Source organism: Drosophila ananassae, chromosome 2R (genome assembly GCF_017639315.1).
Source record: "Drosophila ananassae strain 14024-0371.13 chromosome 2R, ASM1763931v2, whole genome shotgun sequence".
In the NCBI taxonomy this organism is placed as follows: domain Eukaryota; kingdom Metazoa; phylum Arthropoda; class Insecta; order Diptera; family Drosophilidae; genus Drosophila; species Drosophila ananassae.
Window position 1 is genome coordinate 23,119,109 of NC_057928.1, and position 23,782 is coordinate 23,142,890.

At 42.8% G+C, this 23,782-nt stretch overlaps 2 protein-coding genes across 4 annotated transcripts; one reads left to right on the forward strand and one right to left on the reverse strand.

The window, feature by feature from the left end:
- The first annotated feature begins 1,765 nt into the window (after positions 1 to 1,765).
- On the forward strand, positions 1,766 to 3,618 carry LOC6507277 (endocuticle structural glycoprotein ABD-5). Of its 2 annotated transcripts, XM_044714634.1 has the most exons (3): positions 2,630 to 2,775; positions 2,836 to 3,231; positions 3,299 to 3,618. In XM_044714634.1, the coding sequence occupies exons 1-3, from the start codon at positions 2,764 to 2,766 to the stop codon at positions 3,305 to 3,307; spliced, it is 417 nt and encodes a 138-aa protein (XP_044570569.1). In that variant the 5' UTR covers positions 2,630 to 2,763; the 3' UTR covers positions 3,308 to 3,618. The 2 variants fall into 2 exon arrangements, with proteins under 2 accessions (XP_001956342.1, XP_044570569.1); XM_001956306.4 differs by lacking the exon at positions 3,299 to 3,618 and having other exon boundaries at positions 1,766 to 2,775; positions 2,836 to 3,259.
- LOC6507787 (ankyrin repeat and BTB/POZ domain-containing protein 2) lies at positions 3,398 to 23,430 on the reverse strand. 2 transcript variants are annotated; one of them, XM_014909986.3, is made up of 7 exons: positions 22,671 to 23,430; positions 16,311 to 16,531; positions 5,838 to 7,950; positions 5,003 to 5,774; positions 4,314 to 4,677; positions 3,925 to 4,252; positions 3,398 to 3,868 (listed from the first exon to the last, which is right to left on the reverse strand). In XM_014909986.3, the coding sequence occupies exons 2-7, from the start codon at positions 16,427 to 16,429 to the stop codon at positions 3,626 to 3,628; spliced, it is 3,939 nt and encodes a 1,312-aa protein (XP_014765472.1). In that variant the 5' UTR covers positions 16,430 to 16,531; positions 22,671 to 23,430; the 3' UTR covers positions 3,398 to 3,625. The 2 variants fall into 2 exon arrangements, with proteins under 2 accessions (XP_014765472.1, XP_001956341.2); XM_001956305.4 differs by lacking the exons at positions 16,311 to 16,531; positions 22,671 to 23,430 and adding an exon at positions 9,501 to 10,801.
- Between the last annotated feature and the right edge of the window lie 352 nt (positions 23,431 to 23,782).

Below are 23,782 nucleotides of genomic sequence, written 5' to 3' on the forward strand. Positions count from 1 at the left end.
GATACTCGCACGTCCGCCTATATATTTTTCTCTGAATTTCATTTTATTTTTCTTTTGGTCTTTGTTTTGCGACTGCCGAAAGTTTTGCGATTTTGGCATCTCGTCGTTTTTGTTTATTCCACGTCCACGTCCACAACCCATCCCCAATCCCCATCCTCCCAATCACTCCCCCCGTGGGGGTCGCGGCCTTTATTGCCGCAGAATTTTCTCTGTCAGATTTCTGACTTTGGAGTAGGTGGGGCTCTATCTGCAAGCACTTAATTGCCAGCAAAATGCCAACAATATCACAAATCACAACATAATGGGGAATCTTCCACCCCAGTGGTTTACAACTTCCTTGCACAAATATCTTTATATATCGCCGAAAATATAAATATATATAATATATATAGTTGGCATCGGAAGACAGCTGTGTGCATTGGCAGATGCCATCAGCAGCATCATCATCATCATAGTCCATCCCATTGCGTATGTGGGGGAAGTCCATAAAAAAAGAAACCAAACCAGCACACAGTTATAAAAATAAAACTATTTTCGTATGGCATGTGCATATAGACTCTCGATCATTAGACAGCCGAGCCGATCACCACCCGAATCGGAATCAAAAAATCTGAATCAGAAACAGAAACAGCATCGGTAGCAGCCTCCTCTTGGCACAGTTTTCCAGAGCACACACACAGATTGGTCCATAAATCAATCGAACCAAATTAAATTAATTCAATATCTAAACAAGCAAATACACGAGAAGCTAACATATCTCATCGGGTGCCATGTGTTCGGGGCCAAGTCTAAGTATAAAACGATAGTGCTTTTCTTCAAGAACATATATTCAAATTCTAGTCGATTTGTCTTTTTCCGCTTACTGGCGTTTAATTCAAACAACGACAGGAAAGGGAAAAAGGCGTATTTACTATGAGTTTGGTCAACATTTCGTCAAAGTCTAAATTAAAAAATGTCATCATCAATATCTCTATAAAGGTGAGTGCCGGACATTCGGGGATATTTATTATCTAGCTAATCAAAGTCAACCGCTCCAACGACGCATGCAGTTCATTTTTCGCCACATTTCATCAGGATTTTTTATGCCAGACTAATTAAAACTATGAAGTTTTGTTGCTAGAATCTATATGGGCAGAAAAAAGCTTTTTCATCTTTCAAAAAAATAGAACCATTTGTATTTCCTGTACGTTAATATTTCCAAAGATTTGTATACATAATTCCGCCCATAAAAAAACCTCAGACATTAATCAACTCACTCGCGTTTTAAATCTTTCGGTTGCGCAAAATGAACTCGGAATTTTTAGAAATCGATTAATAATTAATTATTTTTCAGTCAGAACAAAGAAATATAAAGAATGCCAGATTTCCTTGGAGCCAAGTATAGTGAAATTAAACAAATTACCTCACCCTCTCCAGAGCAATCAGATCCAATCCGAGGCATTCTTCGATATTTCTGTAGCGTTTCAAATGAAACGAAAATTAAATGTAAAATTTATTGTTGCATAAACAAAATGCCAAGAAACCGACCGCATCCAAATCGAACGATGCGTATGTGGCACCTTTAAGTATTCCGCCCCTTCTGCACCATCTCCCGCCCGATCCGATCGAGCCCATCCCATATGCCCCCACAACAACATCTTCATCTGACCGACCGACTGCTATGTGGAGCGCATATAATATGGACGGCTGGAGAGGATGGAGAATTTAGTGCTGCCTCATGCCCAGTGGCCAAAAATAACATCAATGAGGGCAAACAGCTAAGACCGAAGGGGGTGGAGGTGCTGGTGGAGGTGGTGCGGGAGGAGCCGGAGTAGGAGGAGAAGGTGCCGCCGGAGACGGAGACGGACGCCGTGTGTTTGCTTTGTTTATAGTTTTAGTGTAAACAATTGCGAACGGGAAAACCAATTCCACGGCATTTATGTATGTACGTGTTCGAGAAAAATCGAATCTGGAAAATGCCCAAAAATGTTCGATTGCATTTGAAAAAGAAACTATTGAACGTTGAGAAAATTGGGGCGGGGGGTGAATTTAAATGATCATTAAGTTCCAAGATCACTTACTAAATGCAATTATAGACAATGTAATTTATGAGCATTGCACTGAAATTAGTAAACAGTTTTTGAAAAAAATTAATTTGTTGCAGTAGTAATATTACTATAGTAATATTTTTGATAGGTTCTTATAAATTGGTGAACAAAACTAGCTAGATATTGATTTTTAAACTAAAATATAACCTTTTATGGTTAGAACTTTCTACAGTTACAGTCTACAGGTTTCTCATTGTAGATGACTCTATTGTCTACTAGCTTATAATATTTTAAAGGATTTTATGTTTCACAACAATAATTTATAAAATATACAAATATTCCTTAACATATATTCAGTATATTCCGCTGACGACGTTAAGCAATGAGAGCCTCCCTCCAGAGCACACATAAATTAAAAATCTCAATTGCAGCCAAAAAAAAAAAACCAAAAAAACGAAATTGCAATGGGAGATGGCAGATGGGTCTGGGTTTGGGTAAGAAGCTTGCTCTTTAATTAATTCTTAGAACGGGTTTCAAGTAAATGCCCCGCAAAGTCACAATGTACAACACCATTCTGTGTGTATGTAATCGTCTGGATATTGGGAGATAACCGGTAAACAACGAGGTGACCAGCGATTTCAATTCCAATTCCATTTATATTTTTGGGAATATAAAAGAGCTGTCTGCGCCGCCACCAAGTCAAATCAAAGTCAGCTTCCCATCCAGAAACATCAGAATGTTCAAGATCGTGAGTAATGCAGTATATACACCAAGGATTACCTCATTTCAAAGTCATCTCACTGTTCAGGTCTTCATCTCGTTGGCCGTGTGCCTGGCTGTGGTTCTGAGTGCCCCAGTTGACCATGTGGCCTCCAGCACCCAGCCACCGATTGCCATATTAGAGTCGTCTCATGAGAAGCACGAGGATGGCTCCTACAACTTCTCCTACCTGGGCGAGGACGGCACTCACCGGCGCGAGGAGGCGGTGGTCAGGAACCAGGGCACCGAAAACGAATACCTCGAAATCAGCGGCTCCTACTCCTACTTCGATGCTGATGGTAAAGAGGTGACCGTGACCTACAAGGCCGATGACCATGGCTTTGTTCCAGAGGGAGGCGCCATCCTGCCACAAATCTCGGTGGCTGCCAAGCAAGTAAGCGAGCAGGTTTCTCAGCCTGATCTGGAATATGTAAAGCCCCCTAAGGTCTAATAAAAAATGGATTTAATTCAAATTTGAATTTGTATTTTGGTCAGTTTTTTCTTCTTTCTAGAACCACTGAAAGCTGATAGAAGAAGTATCTAAATAGTTTGAAACACCGTCCAATTATTGCAATTTTACTTTCTTCATTTAATGCAGAAACAATTTCAACTACAAAATAATAGCTAAGAGGTCCATTTATTTAACAGACCTAGGGTTCGTATAAGTTAACAGTGCGCTGAACAATTTGAAAATATATTTAAAAAATTCAACTAGGCATAAAGAAGCGGGATCTAGATCAGGATCAAGATCGGGGCTGGGAATATTATTATAATACACAAAAGCTCAAAGATTAAATTAAAAACAATGCAATAAATAAGAAATTGAGTGTCAGACTCCTTCACTTCTTGACGGGCGTTGCCGAGGGCGATCGATAGGAGTTGACCAGACCGCCTCCGGAGTTGGGCTTCCTCGTCTTGAGGCGGTTCTGGAGGGTCTGAAGCAGACCGGCGAGCACATCGTGGTTGGGTATCTTCTTGGCGAAGAGCAGTCGCTTAACAGAGTCATCGTAGGTGAGCAGGGCCACCATGTTCTGGAGCAGGAAGCACTGGCAGTACTCCAGCAGGCGGTTGGCATTGTAAACCTAAAAAAAGGGAATACTTAGAATATCTTAGGAGAAAAGGTAATGTCCATATGTACCTTGGCATGTATGTACATGGCCACCACATTATCCACATCCACCATTTCCGAGCAGCGTGCCTCCGTGTAGCGCAGTAATCCTTCCAGTTGGAAAAAGCTAGCCGCTGCCATCAATTCCAGGACATCGCTGTGGGCCACGTCCAGGGAGTTGCAGCCGCCGCTGTAGAGGAACTGCATCACCAGCTGGAAGATGTGGTAACGGATGTCGTTGATCTGCACCGTGGGCGTAGAGTTTGCATCGCTCAGCTTGGAACTGAGCATGCTCTGGAAACGGGGCGAAGCGGTAACCAGAACAATCTTGTGTCCATAAAAGATCTTTCCCTCCACCCTTAAAAATGAAAACAATAAAATTAATATCAAAATTTCAACTCAATAGAGATTCTACCCACCTAAAGGTAACATCGCTTAGCTCGGGATTGTTAACAAACTTGGGATCAATCCGAGAACCCTGGACTGGTTGCATGGGCGGCTGTTCCTTGACTGGAGGCAGGGTCTCCCATCCAAAGCAGGTGGCAAAGATATCGGCCAGTAGGAGGGTGGTGCCCTCGTTCTTGTTCCGGAATATATTAAACAGTAGCGGCAGGCATTCGCTGACAAACTGGGCACTGTAGTCGTCCGGACACACTTGCAGGAAGTCCTGGAGCAGCTGGTCTATCACTGCATCCAATCGCAGATCATGGGCTGCCGAGAGGGCGTGCATCCAGCAGTGCAGAGTCCAGGGAACACCCAACTTCCTAAGCTCAATAGTTATATCTGGAATGTAATAAGCGGTGGATTAATTATTTTATTTTAATTTAAGACCACGCAATAAATCTTCACTAAATCCAAAAAACAGTAAGATGTAAACAAAACTCTTCCAACGGTTTCTGTCAATATCCGGTTTTAAAATAAATTTTTGACAAATTTTAAGATGAGCTCAAGTCGATTAAATGAATTAGAAAATCATTAAAAACCTCCTTAATCACTTGATCGGTCATTGCCATTCATTTGAATTTCAAATTATATGTTCATGAAATTCTTTTTTGATCTGATTGTAATTGTTAAATTTATTTTTTAGAATTTCTTTTGAACTACTCACCCAAGTGATTGTTTTCGGCACTGTGGTACATGGCTTCCTGGAGTCGCTTGATCTGCGTTTTGTTCAACAGGGGCAGCAAATCGTCGCTGTTGCCATTGGCACTGGCACCACTTGATCCGGCTCCACCTGCTCCTCCTCCAGCACCTCCTCTCACCCCGCCCACATCGCCCTCGGCCAGCATCTCCTCTAGCGACAGGACATCCCTCGTTCCAGGGGACACAGGATGTGTGAGGAGCTTTCGCAGGCACGAACGATGTCCGTGAGCTGCCGCCACGGATATGGCGCAAAAGCAGCCCTTCTGGGCAGATCCGGCAAAGCACATGGAGTCCTTTTGCTGCGTCGACAGGAAGGCATTGGCTCCATGGGCCAATAGCAGGGCGACGATCTCAAGGTTTCCTGTTCCCGCAGCCAGTTGGAGCGGTGTCAGGGTGCACTTTTCCTCACTGCTCCTGGCACCGCCTTCCACTTTCCCGCCCCTCTCCAGCAGAATCCTCAAGGCCACGTAGTTGGCCCGGCTGGCGGCAAAGCTAAGGGCCGTCCAGTGCTGTGTGTCGGACTGAATGGCCGGATATCCGGCGCTACCTGCCGGCGGCACCTCTATATTCGGATCGCAGCCGGCGTCGAGGAGTGCGTGGAGAGCCACCTCGTCGTTCCGGATGCTGGCAATCATCAGGGCGGTCAGACCGGCGCTATTCTGGGTGTCGTAGCGGGTGGTGGGGGGCAGAAGTTGTGCTGCCTGTGCCAACAATTCCGCTCGACCAGTCAGTAGAAGCTGTGGGAAATTTTTAAATACAAATTATTAATAGTTCTGTGAGAAAACGAAGAAACAACTCACCTTAAAGGCCACTCCAATGGTGGCTCGTCTGCCCAGCTCCGAGGTGTCCTCCCCGATTCCAATGCCACTTACAACCGGAGAACTAGAGCTACTGCCTCCTGTTCCCGTGCCTGTTGAATTGACAGGTGGATTGAAGTGCATCTTTTTTGTGGGTAGCTCCTCGTCGTGAGCCACTGGCCGGATGGGACAATCCACGCCAGGTAGGAGCAGTCTGGCCGCCTGCATTATATCGTCCTTGTCAATCATCAGGGCACTTCTATGCTCCGCGTGAGCGGCTGACACTCGCAGCCATTCCGCCAGAGGTGGAAGCACTACATAGGCTCTCTCGTAGCACAGTTCCTGGACGTGGTGTCCGGGTGCTGCTCCTGCTCCGGCAGTCTGTGGTGCTGTAGGAGGAGCCTGTCCGGAGCCACAACCGGAGGCGGCTAGCAGCTCCGTATGCTCCAGTTGCGAGCACCGCATAAAGTAGAACAGAGCCGCCAGGGCGGATCCGGAAAGGGCAGCCGCCAACTGGAACTCCTGCTGGGTGCGGAGAGCCTTCTCCTTGAGCTCCCTTACGCTGCCCACGCAGGTGGCTAGTGAGGAAGCACTAGCCCACCTAGGCAGAGCCAGAGCACCGCTGGCCACTCGGCCGGCATTCAGATGCGCAAACGGTTGCAGGAGACCCCAGACATCTCCGGAGTTGGAGATGCTCTGATCCAGAGCAGCTGCCGTGCTTCCATTGCACTGCAAGGCAATCTCTTCGAGAAGATTCTCGATTCCCGCACAGAGATACACCGCTGCATACTCATGGATGAATTTTCCCAGTCTTGCATCGGTCATCCATCGGTAGAATCTGCCCACGGACAGCTGGAGACCCGCTCGGGCGGACTTGCTCTGTTTCAGGGCACTCTCGCCAGGAACAGCGAACATGGCCGCTGCCCGGAGACATGCCTTCGTACAGGAGTCCGCGAGAGAAGAACTGAGCACCACTTTCAGGGCACCAGCAACCTCCTGTTTGGAGCAGAGGCCTACTCCCGAAGAGAACCGTTGGATCTCGCGAGCAATCCTCACCAGAGCTCGTTGCAGAAGGTATCCCAGGCGAGAGACCGCCTCCACGGCCAGGTGCTCCGCCTGCTGTTGGCAGCGTCCGTTCCTCAAGACCCTCAGAATACATTGCTGACTCCACGGCGGATGCTGAAGTTCTACCAGTCGGTTGTGGGAGTCCACCCACACAAACTCGTCCGCACTGGTACTCGTCACCACTGTCTCCAGAGAGGAGTATCTGCCCAGACGGCGGGCCGGCTCCGAGCTTTCCGATCCAGCACTCAAGCTACTGTAGGTGCTGCTACTCGTCTGGGAACGTAGGGTGAGCATGGCCAGCTTGATGTCTTCCAGTCCAGTTCCACTCCAAGGTGCCTTTCCGGCCGGCATGATATTGCGATGTCGCCGGGACCTGGTGCTTCGATTGGTCACTCCTGCCGCCAGACGATCCTCGGGCAGGGGACCCAAGGTCATGCCACCCGCCGGCGAGGAGCTGTGTCCCCCTGTATCCGACATGCTGGCATGCCCAGAGCTCCGGTTCTCATCCGAAGAGCTGTGACACTCCTGGACTCGCTGCAGTGCCCGGAACTGGTCGTGTTGGTGCGATCTTGGCGGCGATGGATTCCCACTTGCTGTGGTCGTCGTCGGTATCCCCAGAGTGGGTCTACTGGGCGAGACCTGAGTCTGGCTGAGACTGCCACTAATCTGTGGTGGCTGTGACTTCACCGGAGTGCTCTGTACGGTTAACCGCGCCGGGCCTGCCACTGCCCGCTGTGGAATCAGGGCCTTCGAGGTCACAGGCGAGGTCACGAGCCCCGAGTTCGAGGGGGAGTTCACCACCTTGTGGGGCAGTCCCTTATTTGGCTGATGGGCCAGTTCCTTGAAGACTCGTGGTGCCGGAGTGGCCATGGCCACGGCCAAGCCTCCCTGAGGGCCTCCGTGTTGAGGCGACAGAGGCGTCTGCGAGAGGGACTGCTGTTTCTGAAGCTGCAATGGAGACTGCAACTGTGGCGGTGGCACAGGAGGCAGGCCAGTGATTTGGCTTGGAGCCGGGTGCTGGCCGAAATTGGGCGGCAAGTTGCCAGTGGGTCTGGAAAGTAAAACAAAAATATTATAATATTATATCTTATAAGTTAAATATCTTAAATTGAGTCATAAAAACTGACCCAATTTCAGCATCATACTTAAACCACAACTAAAGCATCCCATTCAAGATAAACAAAAGACTTTAACTAACGGGTAGCCGCTAATCTTTGTTCACACCAGCAAGAAATTCTAGTTAGTCGCGGGCCGAACTTTAGTGACACCTAATTAAAAGTAGAAACTAAAAAAAGCTGTGATGTGACTTGGTTAGGGTTATACTCTACATTAAAATGTTAAAAAAAAAATACTCCTATTCTTATTAAACTACTAGAGTACTAATACTACTAGAGTTTAGAGTAGGTAAGATAAGTTTTCCTCCTTATTTTAAAATCTGGAAAACCAACCCTTAATAAGAGTATTTAAAGTTCTGTATTATTCTTGCTAAGCATTTCTTTTTGTTTTCGAAAGTGGGTTGATCTACGTCCCCACGATTCGTTCTCACATTTCTTTGAACCTTCATGATTATCATCTTCTAACTGGGTTTGGCCAACAAAAAAAACATAAATAAAAGCGATATTAAAAGCCAGTTACGATTTTTTATTTAAATGCGGCGACAAAGTCAAAAGTATGCGAAATCTTTTCATTCTTTATGAGCTTTGTTATCACGCATATTTCTCGGATCCATCCCGTGTATGCTGTAACATGAGCTCCGATTGACCCAAATTTTGAGATATATAGACACCTTGACAATATGTCACAAATATCTTTTAAACAGATCTGCTAAGATTTCAACAGTGTTCTGTGCTAAATACGATTTATGATTAAGAGTTTTGCATTTCATTGGAATACTGTTATTATGATCCAATTCTGAACTTGAAACTTGATTAGGCTTTTGATGTTCGAGCAGTGACCTCTGGCTGGGTTTTTGCATTCTAATGAAAAATATTATATCATTCCATAGACTTCAGAAAAAAGAAACTTTAAATGATCCACATTATAAAGTTTTCCTTTATTTATTTCTTTCTTATGTTAATTTTTTCGAGGGTCTTGTAGATTTCCTTTTTGTTTTGACATTATGAGTCATAAAATCAAACATCATCTCTAATGGGGAAGCATTAAAATCGACAACATTGTATTTAATTTAACTGCCAAAGATGCTTTCTCGTTTTAAGTTTTATTACTGGGGATTTATAGATTTTTTTGTTGATTTTATTTCTTGTCTTCTGTTCTTTAGAGGCATGTTCTGAGGAGTTTTGATGAAAATATCTAATATAACCTCTTAAGACGGTCCTATCTAAAAGTTAATTGAATTTTATAGAAAGACAATTAATAATTGACACTTTTGCAATCTGAATTGATGGGTTCTGCCCTTTGAAACCCCTTAGAGAAGTTCCTTTCCCTTTTCCCAATCAAGAAGTCCCTTTTCCCTGAACTTTCACAAAAGAATTGCTGCATCTGATTGTGACTTTAAATAGAAATGGAAAATGGGAAATAGAAAATGCTGACTGAGAAATGGGGAAATAAATAATGGTAGATGATTCGAGGAGTTCCCAGTACCGTTTCGCCGCGCTCCGCCATTCCTGGACATAGCTCCAGTCGCACGAATCCGTCTCCGCCTCATCTTGCCCGGGGCCGTCGCTGTTGCCATCATCGTCATCATCATCATCATCGTCGCCATCACCATTGCCATTATCAGGCACGGCTGCATCGGATTTCGTTGGACCCACGACGGCCAGAGTGGGTTTTGCCACCGTTTCCACCAGCGCACTGGCTCGCCGGTAATTGCCTTCAATTCTGATATTAATTACGCCATTCTGCACGCTCTCAATGTAGGGCGGCAGTTCGTCATCCGTTCGCAGCTCCACCGCTGGCGCTGTGCTGGTGGATTCGGCCTCCGCCTTCGCGTCCGTCTTGGCCGCCACCCGCACCCCTTCGGTGGCTTTTAGTTTCTGGGACATCTCTTGCAACAGCTGCGAGTGGAGGTGATCTTTGGGCGACGGGAGCGGTGACTGCTGGCCGCGATGGATGGAGTCGCCAAAGTAGATGACCACCTTGTGGTTCGGCTTCTTGTCCTCCTCCCCCACCGCCCACTCGGGCAGCTCCTCGATGGGCGTGGGCGATGGTGTTTGCGGGGGGCGTGGCACGGGCAGTTGCTGCTTCTGCATTTGCTGCTGGCACATCTCGCTGTTCCGCAGGGATTGTGGCTGAAAATTCTTAAGGGATATGCCACGCCGACGCAGGATGAAGTTATCGTTTAGCATTCTGCTCAGGAGCGAGCTCGCGGGGGGCACTGGAGCTGGAGGAGCCTTTTTGCCAGGATGTTGCTTGTATCCCCGCAACTCGCGACACAGGCTGCAAGTGCAATCTTTGGTGCAATACATCTTTATTGTCGATTTTAGTTTAGCTTTGGTTTCATTTCAAAAATGGATTCAAAAAATATTTGAATCTTAAAGTATTGAGTTATAAGTGGTTAGTTTATTTTACTTTTGTAGTTATATAATTTTAAAGACACATTTTTAAATATATGGGTTCAGTCTCATTTATATTTCAATCATATTCCTGTTGAAGATTTTTAATTCACTTTTTATAGAACACACTTTCTTCTAAAGTCAAAAATTCGATTCCTTTGACTTTTGATTTTCTATTTCACTGTCGCACTGGCTTTAATAATAGCAATTATGCAAATTATAAATTATCATGGCTCTAGTGCTCAGCCAATCGTGGCCGAAGCTTCGAAATTTCGTATCCAAAATCCGAATCCATATCCGTTGAATTATTTTTTTTGGCTTAGTGTTCGCGTTAACGTTAGCTCTCGACCGAAACTGAAGCTCGACTGAAATTGAAGCTTGAAGATTGGAGCTTGGCCCACAGCTGCTGCCTCTGCCGCTGTCGCTGTCGCAGTCACTGCCTCTGCCTCTGTCTCGGCCGACTTCAACGCAGCTGCCCAGTCATTGTCGACGTGCGGCGATATCTGTTTTTCCTCATTTTCACAGCGCGTTTTGGGCCTCTGGGCCTCCCCGGCTGCCACCTTGTGCGGAGGGTCTTTGGCTCGGCTGCTTGGGTAATTTTTCCATTTTTCCATTTGTTTCTCAGCTGTGTGACCAAAACAATGGATCTACATCTCCAACAACTACACTTTGAGGGCTCACTTTGGCCCGAAGTGTATCCGACTATAGTATCGTAGTATTTGCCCCTACTAGAGCAATATCAGTGAGTTTTCTTTTTCATTTTTCTTGCTACGCGGCGGCAGCGGTGATTTTCAAAAAAGAAGTCACTACTTCAGTGGCAGTGATGCTCAGCGGGTGAAAAATCATTGAAAATTGTTAGATGGAAAGTTTGATGATAGGAAGTATAGGCTTTAATTCAAGTAGTTTTTGAGTTATCTATTTTTTATTTAAGGAAAAATAACAATCTGCATAGTTTTAACTTATTTTTATTAAGTAACGTATACTATTATTTAATAAAAAATATATACAATCATTAAAAAAACCCCAGACACTGATCCTAAGCCTTTGTTTAATCCATTTTCAATAACGTGACTCGCCAAGTGGCTTCCATCTCTGGTTGTGGGCCTTGCACTGAATTTAATTATGTATAACTGTGTGGTGGGGCCAAGGGAGTAACAGCACCACCACCACCGAACCACTGAACCACCGCACCACCCCACTACTAGCCAGGTCCCAGTACCCAGCACACGGCAGACGAAGGTTATACAATCTTGACACTTATCAGATCGCTTTGCTAGCTTCCTTCCGTGGCCAGGCCAATTCCCCGAAGATGGTGCGATTCTGCCGGGTTCTGAGCTTGGGCAGACGTGCGTAGGCTTTCAGATACATCTACAAGATACATCTCATGTGTGGAGCAAATAAATTGCCGAGCGTAACCTGCTTCTAATGATTTATACAGGCCTGGAGCTGCTGACATAACGGTTTCCTGAGGTTAGCCTTTTGTTTTTCCAACCACACTCGAGTGTTTTATGCATCTAATATTTGAAAAGATAGGTATAGCTATACACATTTCGGCCACAGGCAGAAGCTTCTCTTTTTGTGGATAAAGAATGAAAATGGTAACGGGTAAATGGCTAAATGGGAGCGGTCCGCCCTGGTTCATAACCACAACCACTGACATACGCACAAAGCAATTGCAATTAGAAAGCCCCATCAACCATCTGATCCAGATACCCCAATATTCACTCCCGAAAGCTCATACCAATAAAGATCGGTCGTAAAAAATAACGCCCACGTAATACGGAAAACTCTTTTCTGCTCCATCTTCCTTTCGGGGCGATTATACAATAACTTTCTTCACTGGTCGCCGCACCGACTGTTTTCGGTTTTTGGTCTTTCTAAGCCAGCTGGATTATTAAAAAAATAAAAAAATTATACCCTAAGCAATTTTCGCATTAAAAAGTTTAATTTACGGAAAAGTAATGACAGGCCATAAATATACTTACACCCATTAGGCATAGCTCTATACACCGCACTTGAAAGACCTCCCAAAAAATTAAAAAACGAAACAGAAACACAAAAACTACACCAAAAGTTTAATGTAATATTCGCGTGTTTATAAAACAACTCGGCCACAAAGGAAAAATATGAAAAAAGAAGCCGAAATTGGTGGAAAAGCTGGACAAAGGCATAACTGCAACTCACCAGAAAGTAAAGAGAAGAAATATAGCCCAGCCCAACCCCTTAATATCCAAGAAATATATATACGAGTGTACGGATCATATGGGTATGTGTGTCACTTGACTAATGAGGTTTACCAACTTTAATGCCTTGGCTCGGGTACTTTCGTTTTTATGCTTGACAGTCTTAGACAGGAAATCGGTTTTTGTTTTTCAGTTTTGTAGATCATTAGAACCCAATCATTGGGTGAGATCATTAATCTTAAGACGGTATGAAACGGTATGAAAATTGTAGTTAAATCTCTGACAAGGTTAACTTATTTTTCGACTCCCAAGGCAAACCGAAAGGGTTAACGCATATACCTTCGGGTTTCTCGAAATTTTCTTTTCATTTATTTCCACTTTTCCCCATGGAAGATTTATCGTAATGTGATTGACATGGATTGCTTAAGTCTGACTTATTTTGGGCTGAGTCATTTCTTCGTTTTCGTGAGCCTGTGGGAACATTAAAAAATTGATTACAAAATCTGGATAAGCTCATGCGAGTATGTAAGAAAGTTTTCTTAAGAGTTTGGGAATTTGTTTGACATTTTCTTCGAACTCTTGGGATTGAAAACCTTTTAAAAACAGGAAATAAAATTGATAAGTTCTTAAGTATTTTGTGGTTTCAGTTCTGGCGCGTATTTGGGAATGTATTTTTAACACAAGCCAGTCCACTATCAAATCGAAAGCAACCAGGCTGTGGATAATAACACACTTGGCTATAAATTATAAATTCTATACCCCATCAAGTTAATGACAACCTCGGTTAGTTTACACTCCCCACCTGTGTACCTTCGCAATGATATGTTCAAAACAGGCAGTTGTATCCCGACACCATCAGTGACATGGCAATTGGATGTAACTGTTATGAAACAAATTGCTACCTACTCCGAATGCTTTCGGCCCTATCATATCATCACATCTTGCTGATTAGAGTTTAATATGCTGCGACTGGTATGAGGCTCTGAGGCGTCCAACAAGATTTCCGCATTCAACCACATCCCCATCACATCTCCGATGAAGGAGAAGACGGAGATGCGGCTGATGAGGCAGATGAAGATGCACGGAGCAACTGACTTTGCTTCCGTTTGGGGAAAGACAGCAGCTCTTCCATGACTTAATTAGTCGCCTGTCTATCCAGATCTTTCAGCACCCAATGTGCTATCTTTTTTAGTAACAGCTGCTGCTCAAAAAAAAAAGAAATAAAATAAAAAATCTCCCACACTTTCGCGCCTCGAATTATCTCGTTTGGTTTTGCGGTTTTTGGCCCGAGCGATTCTGTTTTGATCGCGGCTAACTAGTTCGTTACTTAGTTAAGTGTATTTTGACAAACCCCCAAAAGTATCTCACAGATACAGATACAACGACAGGCCAGATAAATGTATCAGTGACTTTGGCTGAAAGAAAGTCGCGGAGGTAAAAAGGTAACAACATTTTCACTTGCCTCACGTCGCCAGCTTTAATGCTGCGTTGGAAATTGCTCCGAACTGAAGATGCTACGGCCGTAGAGTCGGCAATATGGGGAGTGAGAGAGAGGGTGGGGATGTAACCGTATCAGGTTTATTGGCCCCGTGATGAAAGGGACAGAGAGACCTGGCCCTATACCGCCTCCTTCTGCTCTATTGTCATTGACTTTGCTACAAATTGTTGTTTTCTATTGCCGGTTTTTTTTAATACCAGCACTACCTGAACAATTCGTCTGGCAATTGTGGCGAATTTTTTCGTAAATTTTTCCTATTTCAGTTCGTTAGCTATTATTATTTTATTCCCTTTATTGTTGGACCCTGCTAATTATTCACATTTTGCGATTTTCACTTTCGTTCGTTGTGTGAAATATTTCCAACTGTCATTTGTTTGTTGTTACTCGCATTTCAAACTTTTAATTGCCACACAAAAAAAAGAGAAGAGAAAAATCCACAACCACAATAAAGTTTCGTCAAAATGCCAGTCATATTTCAGTTTCCTGGGGGGCGGCCGCCAGATTTCAATCAGCAATTGTCTGCAGATTTCTCAATCGAGCTTGAACTTTGCGATAAAAGCAGCGCTCCAGAAAACCTTCAGTCCCAGCTCTGAACTTCAGCCTTGCCGCTGGATCTGCTTCTATTTCGGCATTTGTATTTTAATCTGTATCTATGGCCTAGCTCTAGCTCTAGTCTCTAGTCTCGTTTTAATTGAATTAGTCGTGTCTGACTGGGCCGGGCCCGCATTTAATGTAATTATTCATCTCTACCTGTGCTTGAGTCGTAAAGCAAGTCTCCGTTTCTATTTCATCTTCATCTTGAACTTATTTTTTTGTGGCCCACATCCGGAGCGATCTTCTTCTGTCGGGCTTCCTTCCGCCGACCGATCCCCCAGCAGCCCCAGCTCTGACATTAATATTTTCCAAATTAACCTTGACCGGCTTCACAATGCGAAAACGAATCGCAGACGAAACGTTCCCGTTCGGTCTAGAGACCAAAAGAAGCCACGATTAAACGAAATGAAAGAAACAAACAAACAATCCATTATTATTTCCGAAAATCGTCTAGCGTCCGCTATTCGGCTTTTGATTCTATATATCTACCTCAAGCTTTTTTCCACCTGTGCTTGTTGTTTTTGCCTTACTTCCGAAAAGAAGTTGGCCCAGAATGAGAGTTTATTGTCCGTTCAACTTGGCCCGTCTGCCACTGACCCCCAATGCCGCTTCACGCCTTTGTGCACAATTATGCATGCAAGTGTCCGAGTCCAAAAATAGTTGGCTATTGTAGACGATCCAAAGAACACCAAGAACAGACACACACCTGGCAGCTTGGAAACCCGATAAGAAAGCCAAGAGGGAAAATATTTAAGGTACTCAGGCGGGGCAGGCAATTCGTTCTTGTCACAGATTTCTATAAATAATCATAATTGTATCCACCTAACATGACCACTCCAGTTTCAGTTTGATGGCAACACGACAAGGAACAACATGCAATTATTTGAGAACTCAGAGTATATTTATGACCTTTGCATTTTACAATATAATATTTCATAGGAGGTACATATTTTATTAAACAAACTATTTTAACACATTTAAAGATTATAAGGAAGACTTTCACTTTTTGAATGGCATTCTAATAGGCATCTTCATTAAATTAAAGTATGTAATAACTAGATGACCTCAGGTCTTTAAAGGAATACAATTTAACATCAATATTTTGCTATTAAAAATGCCTTATAATTAAATGTTTTTAATATCTCCTAATTGTTTTAAAAACTCCCACAAAAACTTATCCATAGCTTGGAGCTATACTTTTTACATGCGTCTCTTCATGTATTCGACGTAGCGAAGACACAATCCCAAACAGATACGGTTATTGTCAAAACTAAAGTGTCATCTCTAAAATGCCAGCATGTAGATAAAAATAAAAGCTATATTTAAATATAGAAACGTAGAATTAAAAAAAACCTAAATATAAGATCTAAGAGGGCGTAACATTTTATGAGAATATATATTCCACGTTTATCAATCTTAAAGATTAATTGTAACGGAATAACTTAAGCAAAAATTAAAAAAAACTATTTTTTAACTGGAGCCTGGGGTTTCTGGCATAACTGAATGATTTAGAATAACAAACAGTGCCATAATCGGTCTAGTAAATCAGAGAACCACAACTAATAATTTCCATATATGCATTAAATATTTGGGAGGAATCAAAAGACTTAGGCAACGAACTCACCTTCGCGGCTTGGGGCGCAGTATCTCGTGGTTGGCATCGGTTATGCAAAGCGGACTGAGGGCCCCGGCCAGATGCGCCACGCCCACACGCTCCGTATCCCAATTGTGGCGAGTGGGCATGCTGTCTGCCAAACTCTTAGTCAGCCCGGGAGTGTGGATAACTCTGCTACGCCTCTCAACCGGAGTCAAAGTTCACAGTTCCAGCTGCTGCATTTTCCGGCTCTGCAAATTTAAAAACAAACAAACGAACAATTCCATTAAACAAAGTTTTGTGGGAAAAAAGAGGGGAAAACAATTGGTCATGGGCGTAGTTTAGATGTTTAAAATGGGCCAGGAAGAGATATAGTATTTATAAGTGAACTTTAATAGGTTTTAACCTTATTTTATTAAAATCGAACTACGCATGATTCAAGTATTAATTATATTTATAAAAATTGTAATAATTTTTTATTATATTATGTATCTCAGCAGCTATGGGCTCTACGTCCATGCTGCTCTGGACGGGAAGAGGAGTCTCCCCAGTGGACAGAGACGTCGTCTAGCCGGCCGGCTGCCCCTACAAATTAAACGGCCCCAGTGCAATTAGTCGCTGCCGACGAAGACGACGACGTCGACGCCACTTCCTCTGCTCATAATAATTAACGCTGAATCCTCTCGCAGCAGAGAAAGCTCCACAGAAGTGTGGCAAGGTGACGGGAGAGCGGAGGAGACACAGGCCGTTGCGTGTTTTGCGTCATTGGCATGGCAAGTTGATCGTCTGTTGATCGTCTTGCTAGTTGCCAGTTGCTCTATAAATGGTCACCGGTCTGGGCCACAATCTGAATCTCTATCTGTTTCTAAATCAGAGTTGATGATGGAGCTAGGTAGTCGAGACTGGAGTGGAGCTGCAGATGGAGTGTAGATGGAGCGACGTCGTCTGGCTGCAGGTGTCGATCAAGAACTTTGGAGCCACATTGGCATGCAATCAATGCCGTTCGATTTCATTTCACTGGAAATCGTTTTTTGCCGGCATAATGTCAGACATTTCTGCTTGCCATAAAAAAAAGATAAATACGAAACAGAAAAAGAAAACATTTTCTCTGCGCGGCAGCTGGTTTTCTTATCGTTAGGTTCCTGGTAAACAAAAAAACCATTTCCCTCCAGAACTTTAGCTTTTCTATTGAACATACTGAAGGCGATCTTATCGGAAGTGTCCCGAGGAGTGGCAATACCAAGGGAAGTGGCCGGGAGGGAGGCCGCTGATGATGGTGAGGATGCCATATAATAATATAGGTATTCCAGCAGGTTTCCAGTAATTTAGACTTATGATTCATATATGGCCCCTTCTGGCAATAAACTACATTTCTTTAAACACAGTCTTTGCCGGAGGAGGAAATCTTCTGGGACAGCACGTAGGAAAAGTGTTAGAATTAATTTCTTGTAATTATTTATAAAATCTCTAGACAGACCATAAAGCACCACCGCCAATGAGTGGAAACAAGTTTCGGTGGATCTGAAAGAGCTCTCACATGATTCATTTCCAAGCATCCCACATATTATATAAACCTCCCCCATATATTTCCGATCGTGATAAATGAGCTCAAGCTTTAGCTTAGCCACTCAAAACGATCGACTTGACCTTGTTTTATTGGCCAAACAATTAAAATAATTTTTGCAATGCTCACTGGCTTATTTTGCTAACTCTGCGGGATCTCTTAAATCTTTCCGCTGGCCAAATGAATTAGATATGCTAGAACTTGAAGTCGACCTCTTATCAAAATCTCACGGAAAGGGGTCATCTCTAAGCTTCTCACCTGTCCCGGCCAAGATTTCTTTTTAACCGTTTTTTGGGTTTTTGTTAATTTTATTTTATTTCTCGTTTCTGGCGGCGCATTAATTAACAGTCCGAACCACAGCTTGACACTCAATAATCGACAATCGGGAAGGAGCATCGATTGATACCCATATAAATGGCAGCTAAACTGCCACATTTTAAATGGCATTAGTCCATTCTTCTGGATGGCCCGGCCTGGCAGATTTATGGCTCCTTTTCTGTCAACGGCGAGAAACCGTTCGGGTCTCAAGAACCTGTAGCAAATTGATATCACATAACCGAGTTTATAGCTCTCCAAGTATCTGATCGAGTTCTGTTACTCATTCGATTGAAACTCAATTTCCGATATCAACGTGAGTTTTATATGATTTCCAGGAAACAGGACAGGGAATAAAAATGGTTTTAAGTGCTCTTTATAATTGTTCATAGTTTAATATCTCTTTTGATGACTTACTACTTAGAAAATATATTATACTAATATTAACTATGCCCTAAAAATACCGCAATTTAATTGATCAGTTCATATCCTATAAAGAAATGCTTTCATAAAGAATATATTGTTATTTTTTTAAACCTTAAGCCAAATTGTGCAGAGTTTTTTTGTTCTTTTCCATACAAAGGCTTTTTTAGTCTGTCGGCCTTGTCGGCATATTTTGAGTATCTTAAGAGTTATTTTCTTCTTTCTTTGCCAGCTACCGCATTCCAAAGTGAAAGGCCAATCCAAAAGATACAAACGCACAAAAAAAGAGACATAGGAAATTTCATAATTAATATGCCGCACATACGACTAACTGTTTGAAGTTGGCCCCAGGCGCATTAATATGCAACAATGTGTGGGGACATGTTGCAACACGGAATAAAAATCCCACTATAAATTATCATTCTAATTCTGACTCTCAATCTGAGTATGAGTTAGAGTCTGAGTCTGGTCAGGTGGCGTTGGTGGATGGTGTTCGATTCTGAACATATACCTGACACTAATAGATGCGGCCTTCTACGCCCTTAACAGGTCATTTGCATAATAAAACCGAGTCCGAGAGTTTGTCGTGCCCATCGATTCGTTTCAGTTCGCTCCATTCATTAATCATACAAAAGATTTACGCTGAAAATTTCCAATAATTTCTTCCACAACTTCTGGCCGCAGTGCCTCTAGGTTTTAAGTTATTCGTATTTGTCTTTGGGCCGCGATCGCGGTTCGATTTGGTTTGCTTTGGTTTCCCACTTATTACAAAGATTAATTGCACAGCTTATGCTAATCCATTGTCATTAGCCATTTATAGATAGTTGCGGTGGCAACTTGGCTTGGCCTGGTAGCCAAACACAAAAAATAACAGGGGAAAAAATTGAATAAAAAACAAAACCAGAATTCCAGCTTAAAATAAATGTGTGGCTGAGTTTGTTATCTAAACAATTTCATCGTTGAATTTATCACCAATTTGGCTGGCATTCTTTTCTGGCCTATGTGGCCGGCCAGTAAATGGTAAGTATCTGATTTCTGTGGCATTGTCTCCATTTGTTACTCTCTCCCCACCTTCCGCGTCCAGCCTTCTGCCACATTTTTTGGGGCATCTGCCGCTGATTGTGTGCCGGAGGCACAAGCGCGTGTTAAAATGGCTCCAAAACAAACAAATGCTCAATGATAACCGATCCCCAAACGATTCCATTTCCAATCCCAATCCATTCTCTCCACCAACCAAGTGAGCCCCGTGAGGCAGCAAAAATTGAAACGTTTTGTAACTGATACTCCTATGGCAATGGACTTACCATTCGGAATTTCTATCGTTTTCAGTTTTTGTTTCTGGACTCCAAACTATGGAGTTGAAGGCAAACACTAAACAGATTTCAAGTGGCTTGATAGCTTTTGGCTTCAATCTGCCTGGGAATTAAAATGGAATTTTCTTTTTTATAGTAATGGGTATATCTTTTCAGAAAACTATCACCTTTTATTAATATCACATGATATTTTATGTTATTTGACTCTTAATAAGGAGGAATTCTGGTAAGGTTAGGATTTTTAAATTGTTTATCAATATTTAGTGAAAAATCCTCTTCTTAATGGTATCTGTTCAAACTTTAAAGAAAAATCGATGACATATCCTTGCCAAAAACTATGACTCTCCTAATCAATCAAAACTAACTCCTTTCTATTGAAACTAGAATAAATTAATCAATTTTAACTACACCCTGACATGATCCCAAACCCACCCATAATTCTCAAAAAAAAATATTTATCCAGATGCATTAATTCCCCGAAGGCTGGACGAAGAACCTGTTGATCATAATTTGACTTTTGAATTTCTTTTGGCAAGTACCCAAGGCCAAATGTGGAGATCTTGTTGTGGCATCTGAAGAACTGTGGAGTGCCGTAATTATCTCTTCTCCTCGTTCTGAATTCGATTGCATGCACAAGAGGAAATTTTGATTTATGTCAAAAGCAGACACGAACAGCGTTTTTGGGCTTCCAATCTCCGGCTTATTTACCTTAATAAATTCAAAATTAAATTTTCTCTTAATTGCGAACGAGAGACGAGGTCGAAGTGTGGCTCCCCGGCCAGAACTCGATCGGCCGGAGAGAAAGTGTTTTTTCTGGCCCGGAATTGGGTCACCCGGTTGTGATTGGGTATTGGAACTTTATGCTACCTGGGCCTGGAATGGTCCCAAAAAAGAGCTGGTTATCTGGTTAGAGTCGCCTGCCTGGTCTCTCGCCCATTGACATTTAAATTATTTGTTCGAAACGAAAAAATGCCACCGAACAAGCATTCGCCCATGTTGTTGGTGGCTTTGTTGTTGCTGTCACGTGATGTCAGCAAGGGGCAAAATACAACTAAGGAGAGGAAAATAATAAAAACAATTTTTCATCTTAACTGACAGTGAAATAAAATACTCTCCGTATTGGAGGCTTATGCAATCAGAGAGCCAGCAGCTCTGGGTCTTAATGGACAATTGGCTTAACGGGAGACAAAAGGGCCACACCCAGGCCCTCAAGCTCCCTGCCTCCCTTGTCCTCCAGTTCCAAACCCTGCCCCAGTCTTCATCAGCCTCCATTCCCCATCCATTTAGCCAAGTGACAGTGACAGCCGCAAGTGGGCCAAAATAACAGAAACACACATTATGCGCCCATCAAACAACGGCAACACCTGGCCCGGCTGGTAATTAAAACAAAGCTCACTCTCTTTGCCCAGAGGTCTCTCTATATCACCATATATCTATTTAAACCGATTTTTCCAACCTCTCTGAAACCTTTTCCTTTGATGGCGGCCCCATAAAACGGCCCCACAATGTATCAATAATGTCAGGCCACAGAATGTGGTCTGTCGATTGCGTTTGGCTCGGTTGCTTGTCAGGTGTGTCGGCACGAGCGGCTTTTTGTAGGCCTAAGACCCCATGAGATCCCCCGACATCCCCGCCATGGTCTCCCCAGTGATTCTCAAAGGCAGCTCAAAGCCTTTTGTCTGAGCTGATTCGCTGATTTCAACAATGAAGTATTTTTACCCTGTGGTGAGATGGGCATGACAGAACTTTGTTTTCAAACAAGGATTTGGAAAAGACGTTCATTCGATTTTTTTTCGAATTAAATATTTTGAAATCTATTTACTAATCTCTTAGATACCCTGCTTTCCTTAAGATAGTAACTATGTAAGATTGGAATAAAACATAATAGATGGTCTTTAAAGATTCCTGGGCTTACAAGATTCTAAAATAAAATATCTTAATTTGAATATCTAGATTATAAAAAAAAATATTTATTAGGGAAGAATAAATTATATCTACTTTTACGCATATTAATAGCTTTTTTTACGATAACTGCTCATATTTATTTTAAGACATGTATTGTAAACAGCTTAACATAAGTTACTTGTTCGATCTCCTCCAACGTTGCTCTCGATTTCTTTGTTTCTGGTAGATGTGATTCAGATCGGAGACCCAACCGCAAAGGTGTCAAACGCCAAAGCCAAAGTCAATAAAAATAGTTTACCCATGGGTGACTATACATAAGCCCATTCGAACTTGTACAAACACATAAATATGCATACTCGGATCTATCCGAGTGTTTGTGTGTTATGTGCTTGACTATTTACGAGGTTGTTTGTTGTCCACTTTAAACCAGAACAAGGAAAAACTAGCAAAATGTATCTTTGAGCTACAAGCCGCATATTTCCAGCTTATTGCCAAATGTTTTGTCAGATATCGCCACAAAGAGAGAATCGAATTGGATTGAAATTGGGTTGCGGCACAGAAATATCTTCCCATGCGGGTCTTTAGCATAATTTCCATTTGAACCGATGTAAGGCGGTCGCATTAGCATAGATCCGATCGGTGCGAATATATATTTGTACATAAGCAGAGATTATTGGCAAATTTATTCAATATTTTTATGAACAGTTTAGCGCAAGAATGAACTCATTAAAGTTCCGTTTCGAGGCGTGGTAGCAGGTTCTTCAGAAGCCGAGTATTCAAATAAACCATAAATAACATCGGAATTTTACAGCTTATATAATATTCCTTTTAGACTTATTAAAAGACTATTAACTAAATGCCTTTGCTTACCTCTATAATTTGCCAATTAGCTAGAAACTCTTTGCTTCTTCAACTTTTTCCACGGGGAGATAATCCAAAACCAAATAGTTTCAAGCCAAGCTTAGAAACTATGATAATCCTCGGGGTATCTCTCTGGGTTTAAGCTCAACTTAACTTGGGTCAACCCAGACTCATTTGCAGGCCATCGCCAGCGATTATTCAGTTAATTTGGCTGACTAACTGAAGCAACTTGGCACAGTGACTCGAGTCGAGAAAATTGCATGCGTGCAATTAATTAAACAAATTGCTTTACTTTCACCTACTGCTGAGGAGGCGAGCAGAATCAACATTTGCATGGCATTTTTGCATATTTCTGAGCCACAACACCACTAATACACTCACTCACACACAGTTATTTATATTTTCCTTGGATTCTTTCCTTTTTTTTTAATATGTTGTTGTTGTTATTTTGGCAGGTTTTCGGCTAACAGGAAAATTGACTCTTCGGATGTATGCGAATACTGGCTATATACCGAAAAACAACTTTTCGCGGATATTCTCCAATGTCGAGTCGCGAACAGAAAGAGAGAATCACATATCGGCCGCGGGGCAGAGGCACACAGAGACTTTTTGAGAAAAACAACGTAACGACCTACCTGGTGGAGGAGAATCGTTCTGCACGACGAAAAGTCAAAAACTCAACTGAAACTTCTTGGGGAAAAGTATTTTTACAGACCAACGAATCCAACGAAGGCACGCGCAATAGACGATATCTTGGACTCAACAGGTCTGGGAGATTCAAATATATCTCTTTTTCTCTCCACTTCTCTCCATTTCTCGCTCGATTCTCTCTTTTTTGCACTTTTGAGAGAGGAGTATTCGAAACCAGTTGATCTTGTTTTGGTTTTTTTTGGCCGTGGTTACATGACGACTGCTGGCTGCCTGGCTCTGACTCCTTCGGCCAGTTCGTGTCCTAAGTCTTTTGTTTTGTTTGCATGGGCTGCGAATGCCTCGCCATTATTATCTATGAGTTATTTACGCTCGCCAATGGTTTTCTTCCTTTTTTTATTCTTCTATGTTGTGTTGTGTTTTGTTTTTGTTTTTGTGGCTTTTTTTAGGCTTTGCTCTTGTTATGGCCGAAA